The sequence below is a fragment of the Polypterus senegalus genome, chromosome 12 (genome assembly GCF_016835505.1).
Source record: "Polypterus senegalus isolate Bchr_013 chromosome 12, ASM1683550v1, whole genome shotgun sequence".
Taxonomy (NCBI): Eukaryota; Metazoa; Chordata; class Cladistia; order Polypteriformes; family Polypteridae; genus Polypterus; species Polypterus senegalus.
In genome coordinates, this window is record NC_053165.1 from 3,668,446 (window position 1) to 3,691,053 (window position 22,608).

Below are 22,608 nucleotides of genomic sequence, written 5' to 3' on the forward strand. Positions count from 1 at the left end.
TCCAAAAAATTGTACTATTCATTTATTATGACTGTAGAGGATACCTTTGATAAACCCTCTATTAGTGGTAAACGGGGCTGAAGTAGTGAAAATGAAGACAGTTCCAGACTGTCTGACTACAGAGGCTACGAGTAACAGGTGTATAGCCGATTTTGACATTTCATTTTATTCCCCATTAAGAAAAGAACCTAGGAGGTTAGTTGGTACCTTTCATGTTAGGTTCATCTGATAACAAGACAAAACATATATAGGTATTTGAATGAAACAAACAAATGCCTGAAAAGACATCTGTCAAATTTGTCTTTGAGAAATGAAGAGTGAAGAAGATCCTGTCTAGTCAGTGAAGACTCAAACAGCAGCTATTTAGTGGTTACATGATAACAAAGCTTATATTTGGGAAGAGGTGTATTTGGCTTAAGAATGAGATATACTATCAGGAAAACATGCTTAAGTTATAAAAGTAATTATATGTAAAATGTACTATACAGAATTAAGCGTCCCAAAAGGTTTGGTTGTTTGATTTAATTATGGTAGCTGGAGAGCATAGAAATATGAATAAAAGGCCTGTAAAAATGACAGCTGCTGTAATTAATCATAATACAATGCAAGTTGCAACTCTGCACACCAGCACACACTTGATTTTATTTATTCTGTAATCTCACACTTACTTAGTATAACAGGTTTCCTTAATAATGTTTTCAAGAAATGTTTTTTTCAGTAATTGATATATAAGACCTGTTTCCTCCTTTGTAATGTAAATTAAGAAGAACTGACTGGCTGTTATGATACAGTATATTAGAAAGATGTTCTTTCTTGTATTATTCAAGATCATGTATGTAACGAGAACAAGACATTATTTGGGAAATAAATAATTTATTTGTCCCATCAAGAAGTAGCCCAAGAGATAAATCCAGTCTCAATTTAGCAGACCTAAAGAGCTTATGCTTCTTAAGCAAAGAACAGAAGAAAATGCATAACAGGCTTGTTAAAATGACAGAGAAAGAATCCATTACAACAGTAGCAATAATTACATCCAAGGGTTTTTACGTGCCAAATTGTATTAAAAGTTTTGCCATATACATAAACTCTAGGAATATTAAAAAGATTACACACATGACTTTATTGCATAATTCTTCTAGCCTTTTATGTTTAAGAAGCCTATATTCCTTATGTGACTGTTTCTCAGTGACCAATAATTTGTAGTTAAATTTAGTTGCAAAAAGGTAGGGTTAAAGCTTCCCAGGATGTTTACTACTGGTTTAAAAGAATATGGCACAATGTTACTATTTTCAGTGAACAGAAATATAAGCTTTAATTCCTTTGCAGTGCTTCTTTACAGTAACAATCTTTTAATTATCAGTCCAAATTGAGTTTGCATACAAAAATAGAACACATTATCAAACACAATTTTGGATCTGTAGTGTTGAGCCGATTTAATTATTCAGCATTATTCACAGTTAAAGACTTTGCTAAACTCCTTACAAGATGAAGTTGCTTACCTGCTTGCTGATATTCTAAATCCTTGACACATGGGAAAGAAAATCAGACAGGTGACTTAGCTTATATGTGAAAGAAACAGAAAGTAAAGTAAAAGTCTTAAACTCAATCTTCGTGAAATGAACTGTAACATTTATCAACATGCATGCTTTACAATTATAAGTTGACACAATACAGAAGTACATGGGAAGTAAGAGTAAAACCAGAGAATCAAGAGGGATGTATACAGCTCATATTACCTTAAAGGAAGCAGCAGGGTGCTCTAATTATACAGTATTTAATGGGTTAACTGTGGAGCATTATCGTAGTGACATGCAGTTCTGTGGCAGCTAAAAACAGTCTGCTTCATTATTAAAAATTAGCCAAAAGTACATTTGTGGCACATTTTTGGTTTTTCAGGTCTAAGTATCATCCACCTGTCAGTACAACAACAATATGACAAAAGCACTAAAAGCATATATTTAAATAGTAGGAGTGATTGTAATGCAACTGGTGGATGACACAGTTTCTAAAATGAAGGCTACCAGTCCTGTTCCAGGTAGAATTCTGGATGTGTACAGGTACAAGCAATAGCAGTTGTCGGATTGTTGTGAGATGTATTGAAAACAATAGAACAAAGACTTCTTTGAATTTGAAATAATAGACTGATCTTCAGTTGAGATGGTGGATTAAACCAATGGAGCCCAAAAGCAGGGACAAGTGAAATCTGGAAACAAAACATTTCAGAAAAAAGTCTGAAGAGGGTGCATGCTTGCTCTGCGAGGTTCCCTTTTCTCACAATCAAATACCTACAAAGCACCACTCTGCTTTAGAACTGAACACACAAAACTAATGTGCTGTCCACACTCCTCAGATTGGCAACCACTTAAAACAGTATTAGAAACTGCCATGAAGGTCAAAAAAATACTTACGGCACATTCATAAAGGCCTAACTTCAGAACTTACTTCATACAAATCTTCAGTGGAACGTGTTACACAAAATGCCCAAAAAGAAAAATAAGACCAAAATTTAACAAGGAAGCACTACTGTATTTCCACTTACTCAGTTTTTTAGCTACTTCCAAGGCACTGTTTGCAGTATCAGCCACAAAAAATCGTTGAACGGTGACACCACAGTCTTGCATTAATTGCTTGCTCTGGTATTCCTGGAGGTTCAGCCATCTTCGGGAAGAAATTTGAGATGACTAGCAAAGAAAACAATAAAGTTTATTGAGATAACTTTGATATTAATACTAGAAGAATCCCAAAAAGGATGAATTACACAATGAAGGAAGCTTTGATAACCCCCATTCTAAAAAAGTTTGGATGCTGTGTAAAATGTAAATAAAAACAGAATGCAGTGATTTGCAAATCTCATAAACTCATAATTTAATCACAATACAAGATAGAAAATGTACCATTTTAAGAAAAAGAATAAGGTCATTCTGAATTTGATGGCAATACGTTTCTAAAAAGTTAGGACAGGGCCATGTTTACCACTGTTTAGCATCCCCTCTTCTTTTAACAACATCTGGGAACTGAGGAGACCAGCTGCTGTACTTTTGGTAGAAGAATGTTGTCCCATTCTTGTCTGATATAGGATTCTAGCTGCTCAACAGTCCTGGGTGGTCTTTGTCATGTTCTTCGTTTCATGATGTACCAAATGTTTTCAACTGGTGAAAGGTCTGGACTACAGGCAGACCAGTTCAGAACCCAGACTCTTCTACTATGAAGCCATGCTGTTCTAATAGATCCTGTATGTGGTTTAGCATTGTCGGTGAAATATGCAAGGCATTCCCTGAAAAAGACGTTGGCTGGATGGTAGCACACGTTGCTGTAAAACCTGTACATACCTTTCAGCATTGATGGTGCCTTTCCAGATTTACAAGTTGCCAATTCCATGGGCACTAATACATCCCCAAAACATTGAGACGGAGGATACTGAACAGAGTGCTGATAAAAGCCAGATGGTCCCTCTCCTCTGTAGTCCGGAGGACACAGCATCCATGTTTTTCAAAAAGAATTTCAAATTTCGATTTTTCTGACCACAGAACAGTTTTCCACTTTGCCTCAGTCCATTTTAAATGAGCTTTGGTCCACAGAAGACAGCAGCATTTCTGGATCACATATGGCTTCTTCTTTGCATGACAGAACTTTAACCTGCATTTCTGGATGGCACAGGGTACTCTGTTTAGAGACAGTGATTTATGGAAGTGTTCCTGAGCCCATGCAGTGATTTCCATGACAGAATCATGCCTGTTTTTAATGCAGTCTTGCCCGAGGACTCGAAGATCATGGCCATCCAATATTGATTTTTCAACCTTGTCCCTTTTACATGGTGATTTCTCCAGATTCTTGGAAACTTTTGATGACATTATGCACTGTAAATTATGAAATACTCAAAGTCTTCACAATTTTATGTTGAGGAACATTATTCTGAAATTGTTCCACAATTTGTAGACACAGTTTTTTGCAGATTGGTGAACCTCTGTCTATCTTTACTTCTGCCAGGCTCTACCTCTCTATGATGCTCTTTTTATACCCAATCATGTTACTGTAAATGCAAAGAATTATTATTATTATTATTATTATTATTACTGTCCTGTTACCAATTAACCTAATGAGTTGTAAAATGTTTCTCCATCTGTTTCTTTTTAGTACCACTTACTCTTCCAATATTTTGTTGCCCACTTCCCAATTTTTCTGAGATGTGTTGCTACCATCAAATTCAAAATAAGCGAATATTTTTCATGAAATAGTAAAATGTTTCACTTTCAACATTTGATATGTTTTCTATGTTCTGTTGTGAATAAAAAAAACAGGTTTATGAGATTTGCAAATCATTGCATTCTGTTTTAATTTACATTTTATACTGTCCAATTTATTTGAAATTAGGGTTGTAATTCTAACAAACACCAAACTGAATACCAGTTTAAATACAAAATATATTAATGGAATTGGTGTCTTATAATTAGAAAGACATTGAGAACAGGATGCTAAAATGTGACCACTAGACAAAATAATCATCTGAATTTACTGTGATTTTACAGAAATTACACTTACATTTACTTATTTGACTAAGGCCTTTATCCAGGGTCACTCACAACATTTATGATATAATTAGTTACATTTCTTTTGGAGCACAGGCAGGTCAAGTGTGTTGTTCAGTGTCACACAGTATCAAGAACAGAATTTGAACCCTCAATCTCTGGGTTTGAAGTCCAAAGCCTTAACCACTGCACCACACACAATTTCAGAAATGATCATCAACTGAAACACGTTCAGAACATTAACTAATAAAGGCATTTTTTTGCTACATGCAAATAATTGATTTTTTAGGTAAACTACCATATTTGTGTTGTTTATTTTCTGTAAAGTAACATTTTTATACTGTATTAAAACAACTTTTTAAGCATTTAGGGGCATCTTGCAAGAAAACAAAAAACATGCACCACGATTATGTCCCTGATAACCCTTTAACAAGGGGTTGAGAGTGGATGTTGGCTAAAGTCTACATTCAGGGGAAGAGGGCGACAAAAAACTGTAAATGTTGATAAAATTCACAGTTAAGCTATAGGGAGACCCTCTTAGTTGGGAGGTCTGTTAGACTCGTTGAGTTGATGTCGAATCCCTGCATGTGCGCGAGTTGCATAAACTACGTCTAGAATAGAATCAACATAGGTTTGGAGAGCGAAGCGAATGAACAAAGGAAATTACTCTGTCCATATTTATTTTTAGCGTATTGGTCATTGGACTCTGACTTATCAGTCAGTTTTTGATGCAAACAATCTGGAAATCAAAAATGAAAGACATGTACCTACATCTCCTGATCAGTTCCTAGCTGCTTGTAGTGCTGAACATGCTTCTGTAGCTGACATGCTTATGGCAACGTTCACCTAGGGAGGACTACACAGACATAGCTCCATGGGAGGAAAGCTGGTAACTGAATTTCAAACGACATGGTGTGCTAGTGGACACTATGGATTATCAGCCACTTGATTACTTGAAGCTGTCCCCCCCCCCAAGAATTTTAATTTATATACTGTAGGGGCTCATGGAACACAAAACAGAGTGAAATTTGTCATAAATAAATACAGTGTATCTTGATTTGTGTGTGAAATCATTGCTTTGTGTGCTTTTCAGAAAACAGTTTTTTTGGAAAACTATTCAGCCCTGGGACAGAAGGAAAAAAAAATATAACTAGCCCTATTAGTGTTAATAACTGGCAAACGCTCTACACTAGGAGTATTACAGGAACTTGCGCCTTATCTATCTGGATTGGTTTAGCATGAAGTTTAATGAATTCTGAGTGAATTAAGTATAAAGATCATCTATATATATAATTCACTAAGGCAAGACAACCATGGAAAGCACGCCGGAAGGGGTGTAGATTCACTGAGCAGCCGGATACAACTGGACAAGTAAGACACCTATGGCGCATGCAGGAAGGAGCCACGCCCACCAACTCCTGGCACCTCCAAGCCACGTTGACTGTTCATAGAGGCATGTTTCTCGCGGAGGTGAATCGCCATATGCAGCGTGTAAAACGTTTTGAGAGGGGTATCTCATGGGATCCTTACAACAATCCTTTACAACTGAGGTTAAAACACAATGAAGTAAGCAGTCTTTGAAAACCGAGTTTTCGGTTACGACGCATGGCCGCGTGCACCATAGCAAACTGTTTTACACACTACATACAGCAATTCGCATCCGCGACAAACGTGCGTCTTCTTAGATGCTCCTGCAGGAACACGGAAAGTCTACATGAGTCACAGGTGCATCTGGACTGTGCAAAGACGACAACGACTCAAGTGACAAGTTGGAGGTGGGCACATGAGCGATGGCGGTCCTCCGGTTTTCAGTCACGGACGATTGTGTGTTGGTTCGATTCGTGCATTGTTACAATGTTGCTTTTCTTGCTGATTTATTACATTACCGATTTTTCAAAAGTTAATTTTCTCCCTGTGCTTAAAACTCATTAAAAAAAAAAAAATCGGTCTGATTATGCGGCGTATGGTACGCTGCAGCTTGGCTAGTTTGGAATATTGAAGAAGTGCGTTTTATTGCTACTTGCATAATCAAATACATTTTGTCTACATTCCTGGTGATGGTGCACCTCAAAAACACTGGCACTGTTGCCTATATTACTGTACACACATGCTATTTTGACATTTAACTCAAATACTTGGATATATTATCTTTATTCTTTTTTAATATTGTGAAAATGAAATTAATATGAAGCATACAATTTTCTATATGACAATCACGCAAAAACAACAACTGTCTCTCCAGCTACTGATGAAAGGAACACCTGAAATTGACTAATACAGAATTTAGAAACCTGCATGCGCATAAACTGATGTAAAAGAAAGAAATTACATGTAGCTGCATTTACCCAAAATTACCAAAGTTCTGCAGCTTTAGTTTTCTTTGTGGGATTCTAGCAATAGCTTGACACATTGGAAATAATTCCACGGACAAAGTATCTTTGTTTTTAAAAGATTTAGTAAAAATTCAAGGTAAAACAGTTTACACAAGAAACAGAGAAATAATTGGTATTGTTAAGTGAAGAAAGGTTCTGGTTTTAAGAAAAGTCCTGTTCAAGGCTTATATATCCTGTTTGTTTCTTTACGTTTTCTAATACAGTCAAACCATTTCTAAATGGTCAGAAAACTGTATTCATGTATATCCCACTTACACCCCGCAAGTGGGTCTTTCAGTTCAAGCTAGCAATGAGACCAATTCTAAAAAACTGAATTAACACACCGTATCTATCTCATGCTAACTTATTTATAGCTTTGAGAGAAAACTGTATTCTATTCAAATTAAACAAACACTAATATGAGTTTAACTTAAAACAGTAACTTTCTGACTTTGGCTATTACACTGCAGAAATAAGAAACCTCAACTAAATCGCTAGTCACATTTGGATACAATGTTTACAAGCTTCTGTGTATGCGCTCTTGTACAGACTGGCCAAAGTAAATCGCTTTATAAAGTGTAAATCTGGCCTGAACTGTAACAAAATTCACTGAGCAAAAGAAAAAAAGGGCTTATGTACTTATAATAATACTAAAAAAGGAACAGGAAACATCATATGATTTTATTTCTTTAATTAACATAGAACTTATCCTTCTATGAGAACTGCAGTGTTCAACACATTTGAATGAAAACAATGTACCCCTTTTCTAAATGTATTTGATAATGTGCATTTATGTAAACCCAATAATAAGAAAATATTTTAAATGAATATTTAAGTATGAAATATTCTAATCTCAAGTAGTGCTTGACAGTCAGAGTACAAACATAAAGACACATCTCACAAGGATTCACTAATTTTGGGCCAGTGTCTACTATGGGGTATATTTGCAAATTCTATGTCCTAATGGGAGGATAGCCAAAACATTTTAAACACAGAGACTCTCAACCATAAGAATTTTCTGTTTCATGCTACACATACATGTTAAATCGAAAATTTTTATTGTGAGTTCTGCTAAATATGTATTTGATCAGTACTAAAATAACCACCACGATTTTAAAATGGTGTCAGGGGTAAATTTACCTGTTGTCACTATGGTAGTCAAAGTGTTAAATATATTTTTCCCACAAAAATCTTTTTAATAAAAAATTACCTCAAGGTTTTGCCTACAGGGATACAATTTCAAGTTTAACTTTAGTAAAAGAAAAAAGGGAATAATAAATTATAGTCTATTTCTGACCTGAACCACAATACTTAATACAGCAAACCATTACTGTATAAATGAGCATATCATATCATGGGCCTTGGCATGTTCCAGTTCTACCAACGTTAACATTAATGTTGGTTAGTTATTCTGTAAGTAAACAAGCTCAGAACAAACACTGCAGGATTACATCTTTTTGATAAAACAGACCAAATCTGTCCATTTAGATATCCAATGATAGTTAATTCACAATCTATGCAAACAAAATTACTATCAACATAGCTTGATTTATTACACCTATATGTGTAACCCTGTGAAAGATGGCATCAAGTGAAATATGTAGCCTAAAATGGAGAATGCCCATCCCAGAAAGAATATGTGAATATCATATTGATATTAATTAAAATATTAGAATATCTGGTTAGTGACAATGCTCCAGTCAGATTTTGTAGCACTCCATGGGCTAAGATGGGTCATCCTGAAACAGTTCACAGGATTTGGATCCTCACAAATCTAAACTGGATAAGCAGGTTCAAAAATGGATAAATGACATCTTACTGAATGGATACAGTATGCTGATCTGCCTCTGATGAGACACTCTAAAAGTCATTTTTGGTGGTATATATACAGAAACAGTAGGCTGTTATGATGGTATATTACTTTATTTATTTCTCTCTCTCTCTCTTTAACCCCAATGATACATCTCTAAATCTAACTTGTGCAAGAACAGAAATTGTCAATGAATTAAATAAATCCAGTACAGTAACTGGAAATGTTCAGGATTTCAGTAATATTTCTACATTTAAGAAATTCTTTAGAGTTTACCTGGAATCTAAGCAACAGCAAACACTTTGGGGTGGTGTATTTTTTTTTTTAATTTTGAGATTAGCCCTGAAATATGAAAACCTTAAATAGTACAGGAGGGGGAAAAGTTCTTTGGTGGTGGGTTGTTCTGTCAACAGAGACACATACAGTGTTATGTAAAACAATCTAGGTGTGCCTGGGAACCCAGGAAACTAGCACATGAGTTAATGACAAAACGTTACTTTAAAAATAGCTAGTAGAAGAAATTGTTTAATTATAAAACTTTTTATTAAAAGCTATTAAGAGCAACACACAAACACCAATAACAGAGCAATTTTAGTGCCCAGTTATTTTGCTTTGACATTGATGTAATCAAGATTACAGAACTCTTTGCTTCTGCATAACATCAACTAAGCTCCTGGTTGTAGTAATAATTAATTCATTGGAAAGATTTTTATCCGTTACTTTGCCCCTGTACTTGCATTTAATAATTTTCATTTGTGAAAAGACCTGTTCACAACTCCATATGCCACAAAAAACACACTGCAGGCTTGCAAAGCCTTGGAAATAAATCCTGAGAAGCAAACAGTCTGTAGATATTAAGCAAAGAAACTTAAAAATAAGTTTATTGAAGTTTACTATTGCAATGGATTTCAATTACTTCCAGCTGCAAGATTTCTGTAACATTTTCATTAAAATTAACTGCAAAAAAGACAAAACCTTGAAGTATCTGAAAGAAAGATTGAAATTCACGACATAGGGCGACAATCTCGTATCTGGCAACCAGGCAAAGACCAAACATCAGTCTGATCACTCTTCCTTAAAATTGGGAGAATGAACAGTCTTTACTTGCTGCAGCTGACTCATATTACTATAAAGTCTGAAGAATGGAGAAAAAGTTAAATTAACCGTTCCGTAACAAAACTGAAATGAGCCATAACTGTCCTCCTTTTCAGAATCAGCAATAAAGCATTTGAAAAACACAAACATGTTGCATGGATGTGTAGTCGGGGAAGTGCATTTTAGTCCTCATCTCACCAAACACAAAAGTTGAAGTACAGAAATAATCTATTTTGGTCAATCCACAACCAGAAACCTTTTTCTAACTAACCTCCTTCTTCCACATTTTTAAACTGTGCTATTTATATTGATTTGTGTGGAGTCACACCCAAAGTTTCACTGCCACCCAAAACCATTTCTGATAAAAACAACCACACGCAAAATCCAAAGAAGTTTTGAAAGACATCCACACTTACCCCTCAAAGCGGCAACACTACAGACTGTCCCTATTTGCATGGGCTTGGTTTCTTTAATTAGTTGAGGAGTAATAGAGTATGTCAATTTACTAGGCTTACTCACACAATCCAATTCACAGCACTATCTTGTCGAGAACACCTCATGAAGGCTTCAATATTATCGATTTCTGTGAACAACTCACAAGCTGCACACAAGCATGCCACAGGCCAGATGAAGTTTGCCCAACCCAGTACAGTATATTATCACTTTATCAGTCAAGGTCTAATTGCTTTTTTTGTTAACGAATTTCGGGCAGCACTGTGACGCAGTGGGTAGCGCTGCTGCCTCACAGTAAGGACACCTGGGTTCGCTTCCCAGGCCCTCCCTGCATGGAGTTTGCATGTTCTCCCCGTGTCTGCATGGGTTGCCTCCAGGTGCTCCGGTTTCCTCCCACAGTACAAAGACATGCAGGTTAGGTGCATTGGCATCCTAAATTGTCCCTAGTATGTGTGTGTGCCTGCCCTGCGGTAGGCTGGCGCCCTGCCCAGGTATTGTTTCCTACCTTGCGCCCTGTGTTGGCTGGGATTGGCTCCAGCAGACCCTCCAGTGACCCTGTAGGGTATAACGAGTTGGATAATGGATGGATGGATGTTAATGAATTTCACAACATACCAAAAAAAATTTCTATGTGGAAAGTCATAAAACAAACTGAATTCTTTCAGTTAAGTAAGCGTCTTTGGTAAGCCCATTCAAAAGCAACATCTTTTGTGTGCAGCTTAGTTTTTTAGCACATTTTGCAGATGTATAGTCATCATTCCTTATTCAATGAGCAGCTGTAAGTTTTATCAGTCTCCATACATATACTGCATAAAATGATTTCATTCTTCTGCTCTAAATATGTTGGATGTCCTAGTACACTCACCATTACCTTGGCCACCATGCGAGATGGAAAAAGCACTAAGGCATTAAGCTCAAACAAACAACTCCATTCATTCTAAAAAGAATAACCCATCTAGTATTGACAATGTCTCCTGCTTCATCTGTCAAGCCATAAAGGTATATACATTCACTGTAAACGTGACACAGTTATTTAGACATCAACAAAACTAGTCGGTAACAACCCTGTATGAACCAGGCTGTCCACATACATGGAAGATTCAAGGACATCAATCAAAGTTGACAACACAAATGAAGAAATGCAATGTAATTAAGATAAAGCTACATTTAGAAACCAAGTACAAAGGAAACAAATTCCTATAACCAATTACAGAATAAACCTACATATTTAATAAAAAGCCATTCATTTGCAATGTTAAATTGTAATTTGACTATCAAAATCTATACAGTAAATAAAAGAGCAACAGGCTTAATGTAACTATTTATAACAAAAGAATTAAGGTGAGAGCACCAATCCAGTCAACGTTGAGATAAACATTTGTTTGCACGAGGGTGCACTTCTATCACCTGAAACTTCATTTTAAAAGAACAGTAATACACAACATGGCTATACAATACAATCACAAGCAACACAAATACTGTTACACGAAAACATAGGAAGAGACTGCTATCAGACTAAAAAGAAATCTCAACCATGTTATGCCATGATTTAGAAAAATCAATGGCAAGTGTATAAAACGTAAACATACTTCAAATCATAGGTTATTGTTAGACTGTCCATTCTATCAAACAGAACACAACACAGAATAATTCCAGCAAAGAACATAACCAAAAGAAAAAAAAACACACAAAGAGCAAAACCTTTTTATTGCATCACTGTAGACCTGTTCACCTAACAGCATTGGGAGGCACAATTAAGTGCTTCACTGGATTATTTTCAGACTTATCCATGACAGAGGTGCAGTGATAAAGGACGCTCAACACTTTCACATCCAGCTGAACTTGTAATTATGTTGTCATGTAAAATGAAAGATAACACCCATATACTTAAAGTAAAGGCATGAGCCAGAGCTTGGTTTGCCACCAGACACCATTTTTCAGGTTTATTTTGTTTAATAAGGTTTACAAAAAATAAGTACATTAGGCAAAAGAATTATGTAAAAAGTCTTGCATTTTGACTACCTTTTTTGCCCCAAAATGTTCAGAAAAAAATAATCAAATACCTTTGAATGTATTGGTGTGAAGCAAACCATTCCCAAATCTTGAAATTAATCATATACTGAAGAGATATTATCATAGAGACGCTTGAAGGACTAGCCACAAGGCACTGTCATTCAGTTCAATTAGAAACTGAAAGAACAGCTACTCCACTCATCAATACATATTGATCAGCAAAGTGGCTTTTTAGAAAATCTATTCCTCAGCCTCACCTCTCTCATTAGGAGACTATCCATTTTGCTTGCATATTCATTAAAAGTTATTTTTTACAATTTTAATGAAATAAATACTTTGGTTTTTTTTTACTACAGGGATTAGGGGTCCTTTATTTTCAGGGATCTGAAGAACACAGACATAATCATGGAAAACCGATAAACTAGAATTTACAGAGCAAAATGGAATTCCATGGATTCCGGGCAACAGCCTTTGATTTAATTTAAATTTAATGAATCAATGGAGATTTTCATGGTTTGTGTGTTTGAATTACTGCTCTGCAATCTCTGGAAGTAATGGCACACTTGATAATGATATGAAATTACCCAGGACACACAAAGATTAATGTAAAGTCCAGTAGTTGAAGATGTTTGCTTTTTGGCTCACTATTACAGTTATTATAGCCCAAAGATACTGAAGTGTTACCCATGGTGGATGGAACAGATAATATTTATATGGACTATGTATACATAAAATGCTTTCACTGTCAGGTTTACTTTGCAACAACAATTTGGAAGAATTTTGCAGACAGAGCATACACCATATTATCCAATATGGCCTGTCAATTCTTATTTGAACACACAAGGTAGTACAAATCCCCACAAAGACAAAACAGGTTTAGAGTTGCTCCACAAGGTGTGTTGGGGAGTATGAGGACACTTGCAACCTCCCAGGCCGTGTGCCATACATTCCAGAGTTTACACCAGAAGAAGAAAAACGGTCTGAATGAGAGTTTCACAGAGTAAAAACTTTGCTGTTTTTGGAAACAGTGAATTTGGGGCAGTAAAAGTGTTTTGGTGCCGACTCCAGGAACGAATGACACCTGGAGGAAATTCACTGGCATAAAGTCTGCCTGAATCCAAGTGTTCACTGCGATAGTCACAGATTGTCTATAACAAACTACATAAAAAGCAGTTCATGTGTGCTTGTGACCAGACTACCTTGAGCCAAAATTCTATGACAGACGTTTTAGTTGCCACATTTGAAGTGAAGATGTATATTTTGGATACTCGGGTATTGAAAAGTTGTCACTTGTCAACTAATTGCCGCCTGCTGAAGAGCAGACTTAGAAAAAATGGTTGCGTACTGGACAGGTGCAGAACAGCCAAACTGGTGGTAAGCGTACTTTGGGTTCATCTTTGGGATGGGTCCAGTATTATAATAAACAACACTTGGCACATGATTTAAAAACAACAATAAAATTAATTTCTCTCAACTCATAAAGTGCATTTGACTTGCAGGTATCGTGTGTTGCCATGTAACTAGCTATTTATTAGCATATAAGCAGCAGAACCTAGCCTTGTCTAATGGTGCCACACAAACACTACATCATTCTCACAGAATGCCTTTTGCTTTGTTGGCAAGCACCGAGCAGAAAAGGACAATTAATAACTATTACGCATAGTCTCTTACACCCATTTTCATTTCACCAGAAGCAAGAAACCAGCAAAGACAACAGAAAATGAGTTAAGCTCCTGATGATGAGATACTACACAAAGACGGTTATTCTTACTTCCATAAAAGAATAAATTTATAAGTATAGGTGACAACATGAAAGCACAATGTTCTGTTTTGAATAGTACTGCCAAGTCATTAGTAACATCACTCATAACCATGTATGGTTAGTGTTATATACTATTCAAATGTCTGTATGCTTCATTTAAACAACATAATAGCAACACGAGCCACAATTTGCACACTGTATGCACTGGTTTCATAAGCAAGGCAAGAAAGACACATTAGCTTTTCAATCTGTAAGGTTTATATTTCTAGTTGTCAGTGTCCAGTATATTAACCATCTACATAAACAGAAAACAATTCAAATCCTAGCAGTCAATGACACCATCAATAGTGTATGCAAATAATGCAAACAAACTGCAATTTGAAACAAACAAAACAAGGTGAAAAAAATGCGGAGATTCTGAGTATATAGTAACAATGTGCTCGAAGGATCTCTCTGTAGGAGTTTCTCTTTAAGCACAGCAATCGTGAACATTTAACAGAAAGGTTTTTGTACAGTGTGTTGGACTATTAAGAGAAAGTAAAATTAATTTAAATAAACTGAATTTGTTTATTGTAGCATAACCTTAAACTCTTTGTCTCGAATGTATTGTATAGACAACATTTCTATGTTGAACACCACTGCCTGGTGCTGTAAAGTACTTCTCAGTCATTTCCATAAATATCACACAACTTGAATATGGCAGACTATGACTCGGACACAGACATGGCACACTAGTGATTTAAAATCCAAAGTCTTAACCACTAGGTGACACTGCTTGTCCTCCGCATTTCCTGCTATTGTGCAGCCAGCAATATTCTAGAATGCTACGACAAAACCCTATGTATGTTTTTTTTAACCCTTAACTACTCGCACTGGTGTATTTTTGAACCCCAATCTCAGTCATTTTTGTCCAACATCCTTTTACTTGAGCCTACTGGCAGCATCCGCCATCTCTCTTCAGCTTGCTTTACTACATGTCCAGTGTCGCAGTGGATTCCATCCAATGTGCCCCCAGCCGGTTTTATGAGTGGATGCACAGTCACAAGTTCCATATGGTGCACTTGGTACTTGCGTATGTATGACAACAATGAGATATGCTTTTTGCAGTGACTTTGTCTGCAAAGAACATTCAACAACTGAAGATTTCAGCTGTCATCCATGTGCAAATCCTGCGGTGGATGAAAGTGTGACCAGTGACAAATGAGCACTGGAGAAGTGGATCGGGTTTATTTTCAGATAGTCCTAGACTGTGTCATACTATTCAGTAATATGGAATTAAATTACATTAAAACCATGTACAATTTACAATTATTGCAATATTTTATATTACAACCTCACAGTGTACATATAGCCATTTTAACACTGGTGCATAAAATACACCACGCGAGTAGAGAAATGGTGTGAGTAGTTAAGGGCTAAGAAAAATACAATAGATGGATGGACATTGCAAGGTGTCGGCCCTTTATAAAAGAGAGTAAGACAGGGTAGTGTATTGGTGTCTTGATGGCAAATACTTTTAGCAAATCTCAAGCCTGCTGAAGGCTAGCCACGTGAGAGACATTAAGACAGAACTAGCAAATATAAATCTGCAACAGCAAACGTATGAATGAAAAAATGTGTTGCCTATACGTGACACTGATCCTGCTGTTACCAAACTGCATAATTTAGCAATGATAGATTAACTACAATGCCTACACTCAAATACTGCTTTTAAGTTCCCTCATTATAGAAAACTTATTTTTGCACAATCTGCACATAAATGGAGAATTGAACAATAGCAGCATGGACAATCCAGTTTCATCTACGCAGAGCTTGTGACACAAAGTAGCAAAAAGAGTTCAATGGTGAGCAAAGCAGAGCAATATTCTCTCAAATCAAATCAAGGCCTACTCTACTTTAAAACCAAATAAAACCTTAGAGGCTGTTATGTCCCAATACAGCCTCAAAAATATTTGTCAGAGAATTATGACCTACTGACATAAAGATCATGAGATAAGCCACAAATAAATTCAGATACAATTAAAGAACATTTCCATCAAAGCAGGTGCAGACCACCAAAAAGTATTTGTGCATCAGATTTTTCAAAATTAGGGTGACTTGTAAGTGAACACTATTACACATATTATTTCTTGAACATTACTTCCTCAGCGATACATACATACATAATATTAAGAAAGTATCTTACAAGCTTTCTTCAGCTCTGTTATAAGTACACATATGGACATCATGACCTACTCCATCTTATTTTCATTCTATCAAGTCATTTATGTGCATCTTGTTAGGATTCCATCAGTACACTGAAAAGAACGGGTGCTCCTGTGGTGATGGATGGCACAGGCTTTCTGCAACATCCAACCATATTTTACGGAAACACAATACATCAGCAGCCTAATGTTAAAGCCTCCTAGCAATTTGTTATAATCAGGGGCTCACATTACTGGTAAACTAAGGGCTCTATAAATATATTTCATTCTGGAAAGGAGTTTTTGTACCGGTAACGGAAACACAATGGAAAGCAGTGTTAATGCACACAATTAAATACATCACATTTGTTGACAAGGTGAAAAAGGTGTTTAGCTAGATGCAGAAGGGAACTTATATCAACTGAAGCTAAAATGCTAGCTGTCAGTAATAATAAATAAAAGACCAGGAAAAAAGGAGGAGAAAAAAATAAAAAAACACTGATTTATATCACAAGTCACCCCAACCAGTATATACAGAATATTTCACCTTTTCAATGGGCTTCTTAATTCACTTTTCATTTTTGACATCTTTTCAGAATGAAGCTGATTGTTTATTCCTCATAACAACAATCCATTTTTCATCTGTCTCAAAAACTGGTATCTTACATGCAGATATGACACACCACGTCTATACTTCTAGATTGGTAGACTGTATGAGACTTTCAAGGGGAAACAAACAGCCCAAAAAGTGCCAACAATGCCTTAAAGAAGTCAGAATCAGAGGACTGAAGAAGCCAGTGCTCTTTTACACCACATTACAGAGAGGTTGTTGGAAAAAAATGCAAGCAACCATCCAAGAGAGTGAATGAGTAGCGCAAACATGTCTTTGTGCCCTTTCTATTGTTTTAGACAAGCTGCAAGGTGTTATAAGATATGTGTTATTGTAAATATCTTGAATGCACTACGGACATTTTCCTGAGATCATAGATTACATAATAAAAAAGCAAAGAAATGCATTCAGAAATCTGGAAATGCTGAAAATATATATTATATTACCAGAAAGGTAAAAGTGAATTAAGCCCCAAAGCTTATATTTCTGAAAGGTGAGATGCTGGATAAATTACTTTTTTGATATTTACAATGAACTGAATTCCCTTGAAGCTACAGCTATCGACTCATGTATTATCTGTGTAATTAAAGTTTAACAATGTTCACAGGCACCTACAATAGTCAGAGAAATAACAGCATCACTCTCGCCTTTGAGAATTACAATTCAATGCCACACAGAGACTTCTGAGAAAAATACAAAAATAAATAAATAAATACATAACTCAACAGGCAGTTACATCTAGCCATAAATAAAGGCAGAGATAAATAAAATGGATAAAAGATTGACTGGGGGTCTAAAATACAGCAGCCAAAAGGAATTTGCTGTAGCAGTTTTTCAAAATATAAACCATAGTTCAATTATATTTTGGATTCACAGTGAGAATCAGAGAAATATATAATATATAATATAATGTAGTAAATACTACAAATAGAGGAGCAACTTCACTTATGTACTGCAGATCCAGACCCATACTGTAAATTCCAAAGAAAACAAAATGAATAGCAGGTTCAGTGAAATACTTTAACTGATTTAATCTTTGCAAAAGGCTGAAGATCAGTCAATATGACATTAATATGCACTGTGAACTTACCAAGGCAAATTTCACAAAATGCTTATTCAGCTCCAGGCAAAGATTCTACACAATGTAATTTTGTTTTAACTATACTCAAAAAGGTACATGAACCGATCAAGTTTTACAAAGACACCTTTAAATACACGTCAAACATCAATAGCTGTTTATCCAACAGGATGGAGCCCTGCCTTTTCTACAACTCAGATGCCTTCTGAGCTCTTATTCACTAAAATATAAGGTTCATTAAGACAGCAATAGATAATAATTAAGGTAAAGTAATGCACTTGATTTTCTTTCAGGTATTCACATCTTCATTATTCACATTTGCAAACTGTAAATTCTATCCATTAAAACAAGCAGTCACAAACTTTATTCAATCATACAGTCATATGAAAAAGTTTGGGAACCCCTCTTAATTCTTTGGATTTTTGTTTATCATTGGCTGAGCTTTCCAAATATCAACTTCTTTATAATAAATGACATGCCTTATGGAAACAGTAGTAGTTCAGCAGTGACATTAAGTTGATTGGATTAACAGAAAATATGCAATATGCATCATAACAAAATTAGACAGGTGCATAAATTTGGGCACCCAACAGAGATGTGACATCAATACTTAGTTGAGCCTCCTTTTGCTCCGTTGAGCCTCTAGACGCTGTCCTCCTATAGCCTTTGATGAGTGTCTGGATTCTGGATGGAGGTATTTCTGACCATTCTTCCATACAAAATCACCCCATTTCAGTTCAATAAGATGGCTGCCAAGTGTGGCTTCAAATCATCCTATAGATTTTCAATGATATTCAAGTCAGGGGACTGTGATGGCCATTCCAGAACATTGTACGTCTCCCTCTGAATGAATGCGTTTGTAGATTTCAAACTGTGTTTTGGGTCTTTGTCTTGTTGTAATATCCAACCCCTGTGTAACTTCAACTTTGTGACTGATGATTGAACAATTTGAAGAATTTCTTGATATTGGGTTAAATTCATCCGACCCTCAACTTTAACAAGGGCCCCAGTCTCTGAACTAGCCACACAGCCCCACAGCATGATGGAACCTCCACCAAATTTGACAGTAGGTAGCCGTTGTTTTTCTTGGAATGCGGTGTTCTTCTTCCGCGCTTTTTGTTTTGACCAAATAACTCCATTTTTGTCTCATCAGTCCAAAGCACTTTGTTCCAAAATGAATCAGAGTTGTCTAAATAAGCATTTGCATACAACAATCGACTCTGTTTGTGGTGTGAGTGCAGAAAGGGCTTCTTTCTCATCACCCTGCCATACAGATGTTCTTTGTGCAAATTGTGCTGATTTGTAGAACGATGTACAGATACACCATCTGCAGCGAGATGTTCTTGCAGGTCTTTGGAGGTGATCTGTGGGTTGTCTGTAACCATTCTCACAATCCTGTCATATGCCGCTCCTGTAATTTTCTTGACCTGCCAGACCTGAGTTGGTTTAACAGCAACTGTGCCTGTGGCCTTCCATTTCCTGATTCCATTGCTTACAGTTGAAACTGACAGTTTAAACCTCTGAGATCGCTTCTTGTAGCCTTCATCTAAACCACGAGACTCAACAATCTTTGTTTTCAGATCTTTTGAGAGTTGCTTTGAGGATCCCATGCTGTCTGTCACTATTCAGAAGAAATTCAAAGGGAAGCACAACTTGTAATTGACCACCTTAAATACCTTTTCTCATGATTGGACACACCTGTCTATGAGGTTCAAGGCTTATCCAACCAATTTGGTGTTGCAAGTAATCAGCATTGAGCAGTAACAAGCATTCAAATCAGCAAAATGACAAGGGTGCCCACATTTTTGCACAGCCAGTTTTTCACATTTGATTTAATTTCATACAACTAAATACTGCTTCACTAAAAATCTTTGTTCGGAAAACACCCCAGTACTCAGATGTTCCTAGGAATTGAAAGACATACCACATACCATATTTTTGTTGAAAGGAGAGCCTATTATTATGCAGGCTAAGAGGGGTTCCCAAACTTTTTCATATGACTGTAGCTTTAAATCTCTTTCATGAACCTGAAGCCTAATTTAAATTGAAGACAACATGTATGCCTTAAACTTTGTTAACTGCTCCTCCATTTTTCCCTTGCTGTTTTGCAATTTCTCTTTTTTTGCAGGAGATAAAGCTGCCATACTGAAACTGTTATCTGATGAGGTTTCATAAGGTAGCCGATTACAAAGGTTTATGTGCTATCAGCTTCAGAATGAAGGAAAAAAAATACTGCACATTTGATGCTTCTTTTTCAAAGCAAAACATACAAGATTTGTTTGTATAACCCACTTATTAAAAGGTGGCTGCACTGACCTCACTGGAAACGTCAACAGCACGGTCGAAATAACAGAGAAAACAGGATACATTTGCTTCATTTTCTTTAACGGGACTACAAACACTGGCAAAAACAGATCATTGACACAAATGACTCATGCTACTAGCTGGGATCATTAAAAGAAATAAACTTCTACAACAATACATATGTATAATATGTAAACATATAGCACTGTATACGAATACCATATGGCTGTCCAGCATAGAACAACTGATTCACGCGCTGGTAAGTAGCTCACACACCATATGGGGAAAAAAGCAAAGCAAAACAAAAACTTCATTCTGTGCTCTATTCAACATAAAAATATGTCGTCATCTTTACATTTCTAAATTAAAACTATAGTGATACCATTGCCTACTCATTCCCTTGCTCCTGATCTCATTCCACCCCCTCCACCTGCCAACATGTGGCACAACACAATTCTACCCACACAAAGATCTACTGAATCACAGTCACCCCCACCCACAAGCAACTCCAGAAATTCTAGCATGTCAGATTCATGAGTTGTATCAAACATTATTTGCAAAATGAACAGATGTGATAAACCTTAAAGAAATTGCACTTAATATCTAAGAAAAACGGAACATTTTGATTTACATTTTACACTTCATTGGCCATTGTTTTGGCTGCATCGCAGACCTGTAGTGTCGGGACCTGAAAAAGTTGTGGCAAACCCTGTTGGAACACAAGCCACCACAGCTCTGAAAGATGCCATTCTTATTTGTTATTCAGCTACTTTCTCCAGCAGATGTCACTTCAGAGCACAAACAAAGGAACACCCTTGAATGACATGGCACATTTTTTGGAAGCATCTGTGAGGATGGAAATGAACATTAAGCAAACTGCACATTTGGTCAAAAAGCACTTTAAAGGAATACTATACTCAAAATACATAATTTTTATTTATCTTGTGTTGTGTTTACCTTGGGTTGTTTGTAGTTATGGGAGGGAAAATTGCCAACTCATGTTTATTTTGAGACTAGCAACATTGAAATTCCTGATACAATAGGTCCTAATGGGGACCAACACTAAAATATCAAATTACTCAAAATGGATAATCCACGTGTTAGGTATGCAGGGGGATGTGAACGATTTGAAATAACTCCTCGGCATTCATCTGTACAACCACTCCTGGTACCACTTGTCACGCTTGGGTCACAGGTTTGCACAGAAACACAGGAGGTTGGAGACATTATTCAAAGACTGCAAACAAACATTTCTCTCTTTTTCAAAAGTTTAAACGTACTCTCCATAACAAGACAGAGATGACAGAGAGAGACAGTGAAAGAAGCAAACAATTCCAATACTGACAGGTGCTGTGCATGCTTTTAAGTATGTGGAGTGCCGCGTAAGAGGTTTATCACGCGACAGACAGCAAATAAGGTAAGGAGCAATGTGAAGGTAGTCTGTCAGTGTTTTTCAGGGGTTTTTCCAGGAACTTCTGTATTCTCTGAGGGTGCGATCAGCCCCCCAGCTCACAACAACCCAAACACATATTTCCGCTAAAATATTAATAGACCATTTCCAGAAAATCTGCTTGAAAACAAAAGCGCATCACTTTAAGAATGGCATGAACGAGCTATTACTGGGCAGGACTCCTGACCAATGAATCAGGGTGGGTATTCAATTCAGAGCACATTCAGAGCACTTCACATTTGTACACAAGAGGAATAGTTCAGATTGAAAATGTTACTTGAATAGAGTATGCAAATTTGTGTTTAAAATTCTTGAGGATATATACATATATGTTGGGATGAAGTACATCTAAAAAAAAAAAGCATGTGATGCTTTATATCTACTTACTTTAATTTAGTGTCAAACTTTTACTTTTGGGAACTTCAGCTCTTTTGAGCTCCTCTCTTGTATTCTACTGGAAATGTCATTTTAAGGTAGTTTAATACCCTCGAAAATCTAGAGGTAATTTCACTTCTGAATTTTCAAATTTTCTTTCAGTAATACGCCTAAATAATGTTGATTAGTTATACCGTAATTTTGAAGCACATATCCTTTGGATACAACATCAGTGGAAATTTTAAAAGTTATTTTTAAGTTTGTACAGCACGTTAATGGTATGTATCTAAATAATGTTGCATTAAAACAACAGTGTTTCTCGTCATTCTGCAGTTTTATTGGATCTAAATATTTGTGTTTCTTTTAAAATGAAAAAACATTGCATTTATTTAGATAAGATAAACTGTATAACAGCAGGGACATTTTCTGTTGTTTATCCAGCATTAGGTACAGACATTTTGGTGATTCAGACGGATAATCTAGTTCATAATTTTTAATAATCTATATGAAGCTACCCTTGATGTTGTAGCTCCTGTTACAGCAATAAATATGACTTTCACTAAGTATACTCCTTGGT

The 22,608-nt window shown here is 36.2% G+C and overlaps 1 protein-coding gene across 1 annotated transcript in view; it reads right to left on the minus strand.

Moving 5' to 3' along the window:
- The window catches only part of suclg2 (succinate-CoA ligase GDP-forming subunit beta), a 145,106-nt gene that overhangs the window by 115,225 nt on the left and 7,273 nt on the right, over window positions 1-22,608 (minus strand). Inside the window, exon 2 of the mRNA XM_039770849.1 lies at window positions 2,540-2,681. Coding sequence (XP_039626783.1) covers window positions 2,540-2,681 — 142 coding nt within the window. The remainder of the gene's footprint in view (window positions 1-2,539; window positions 2,682-22,608) is intronic.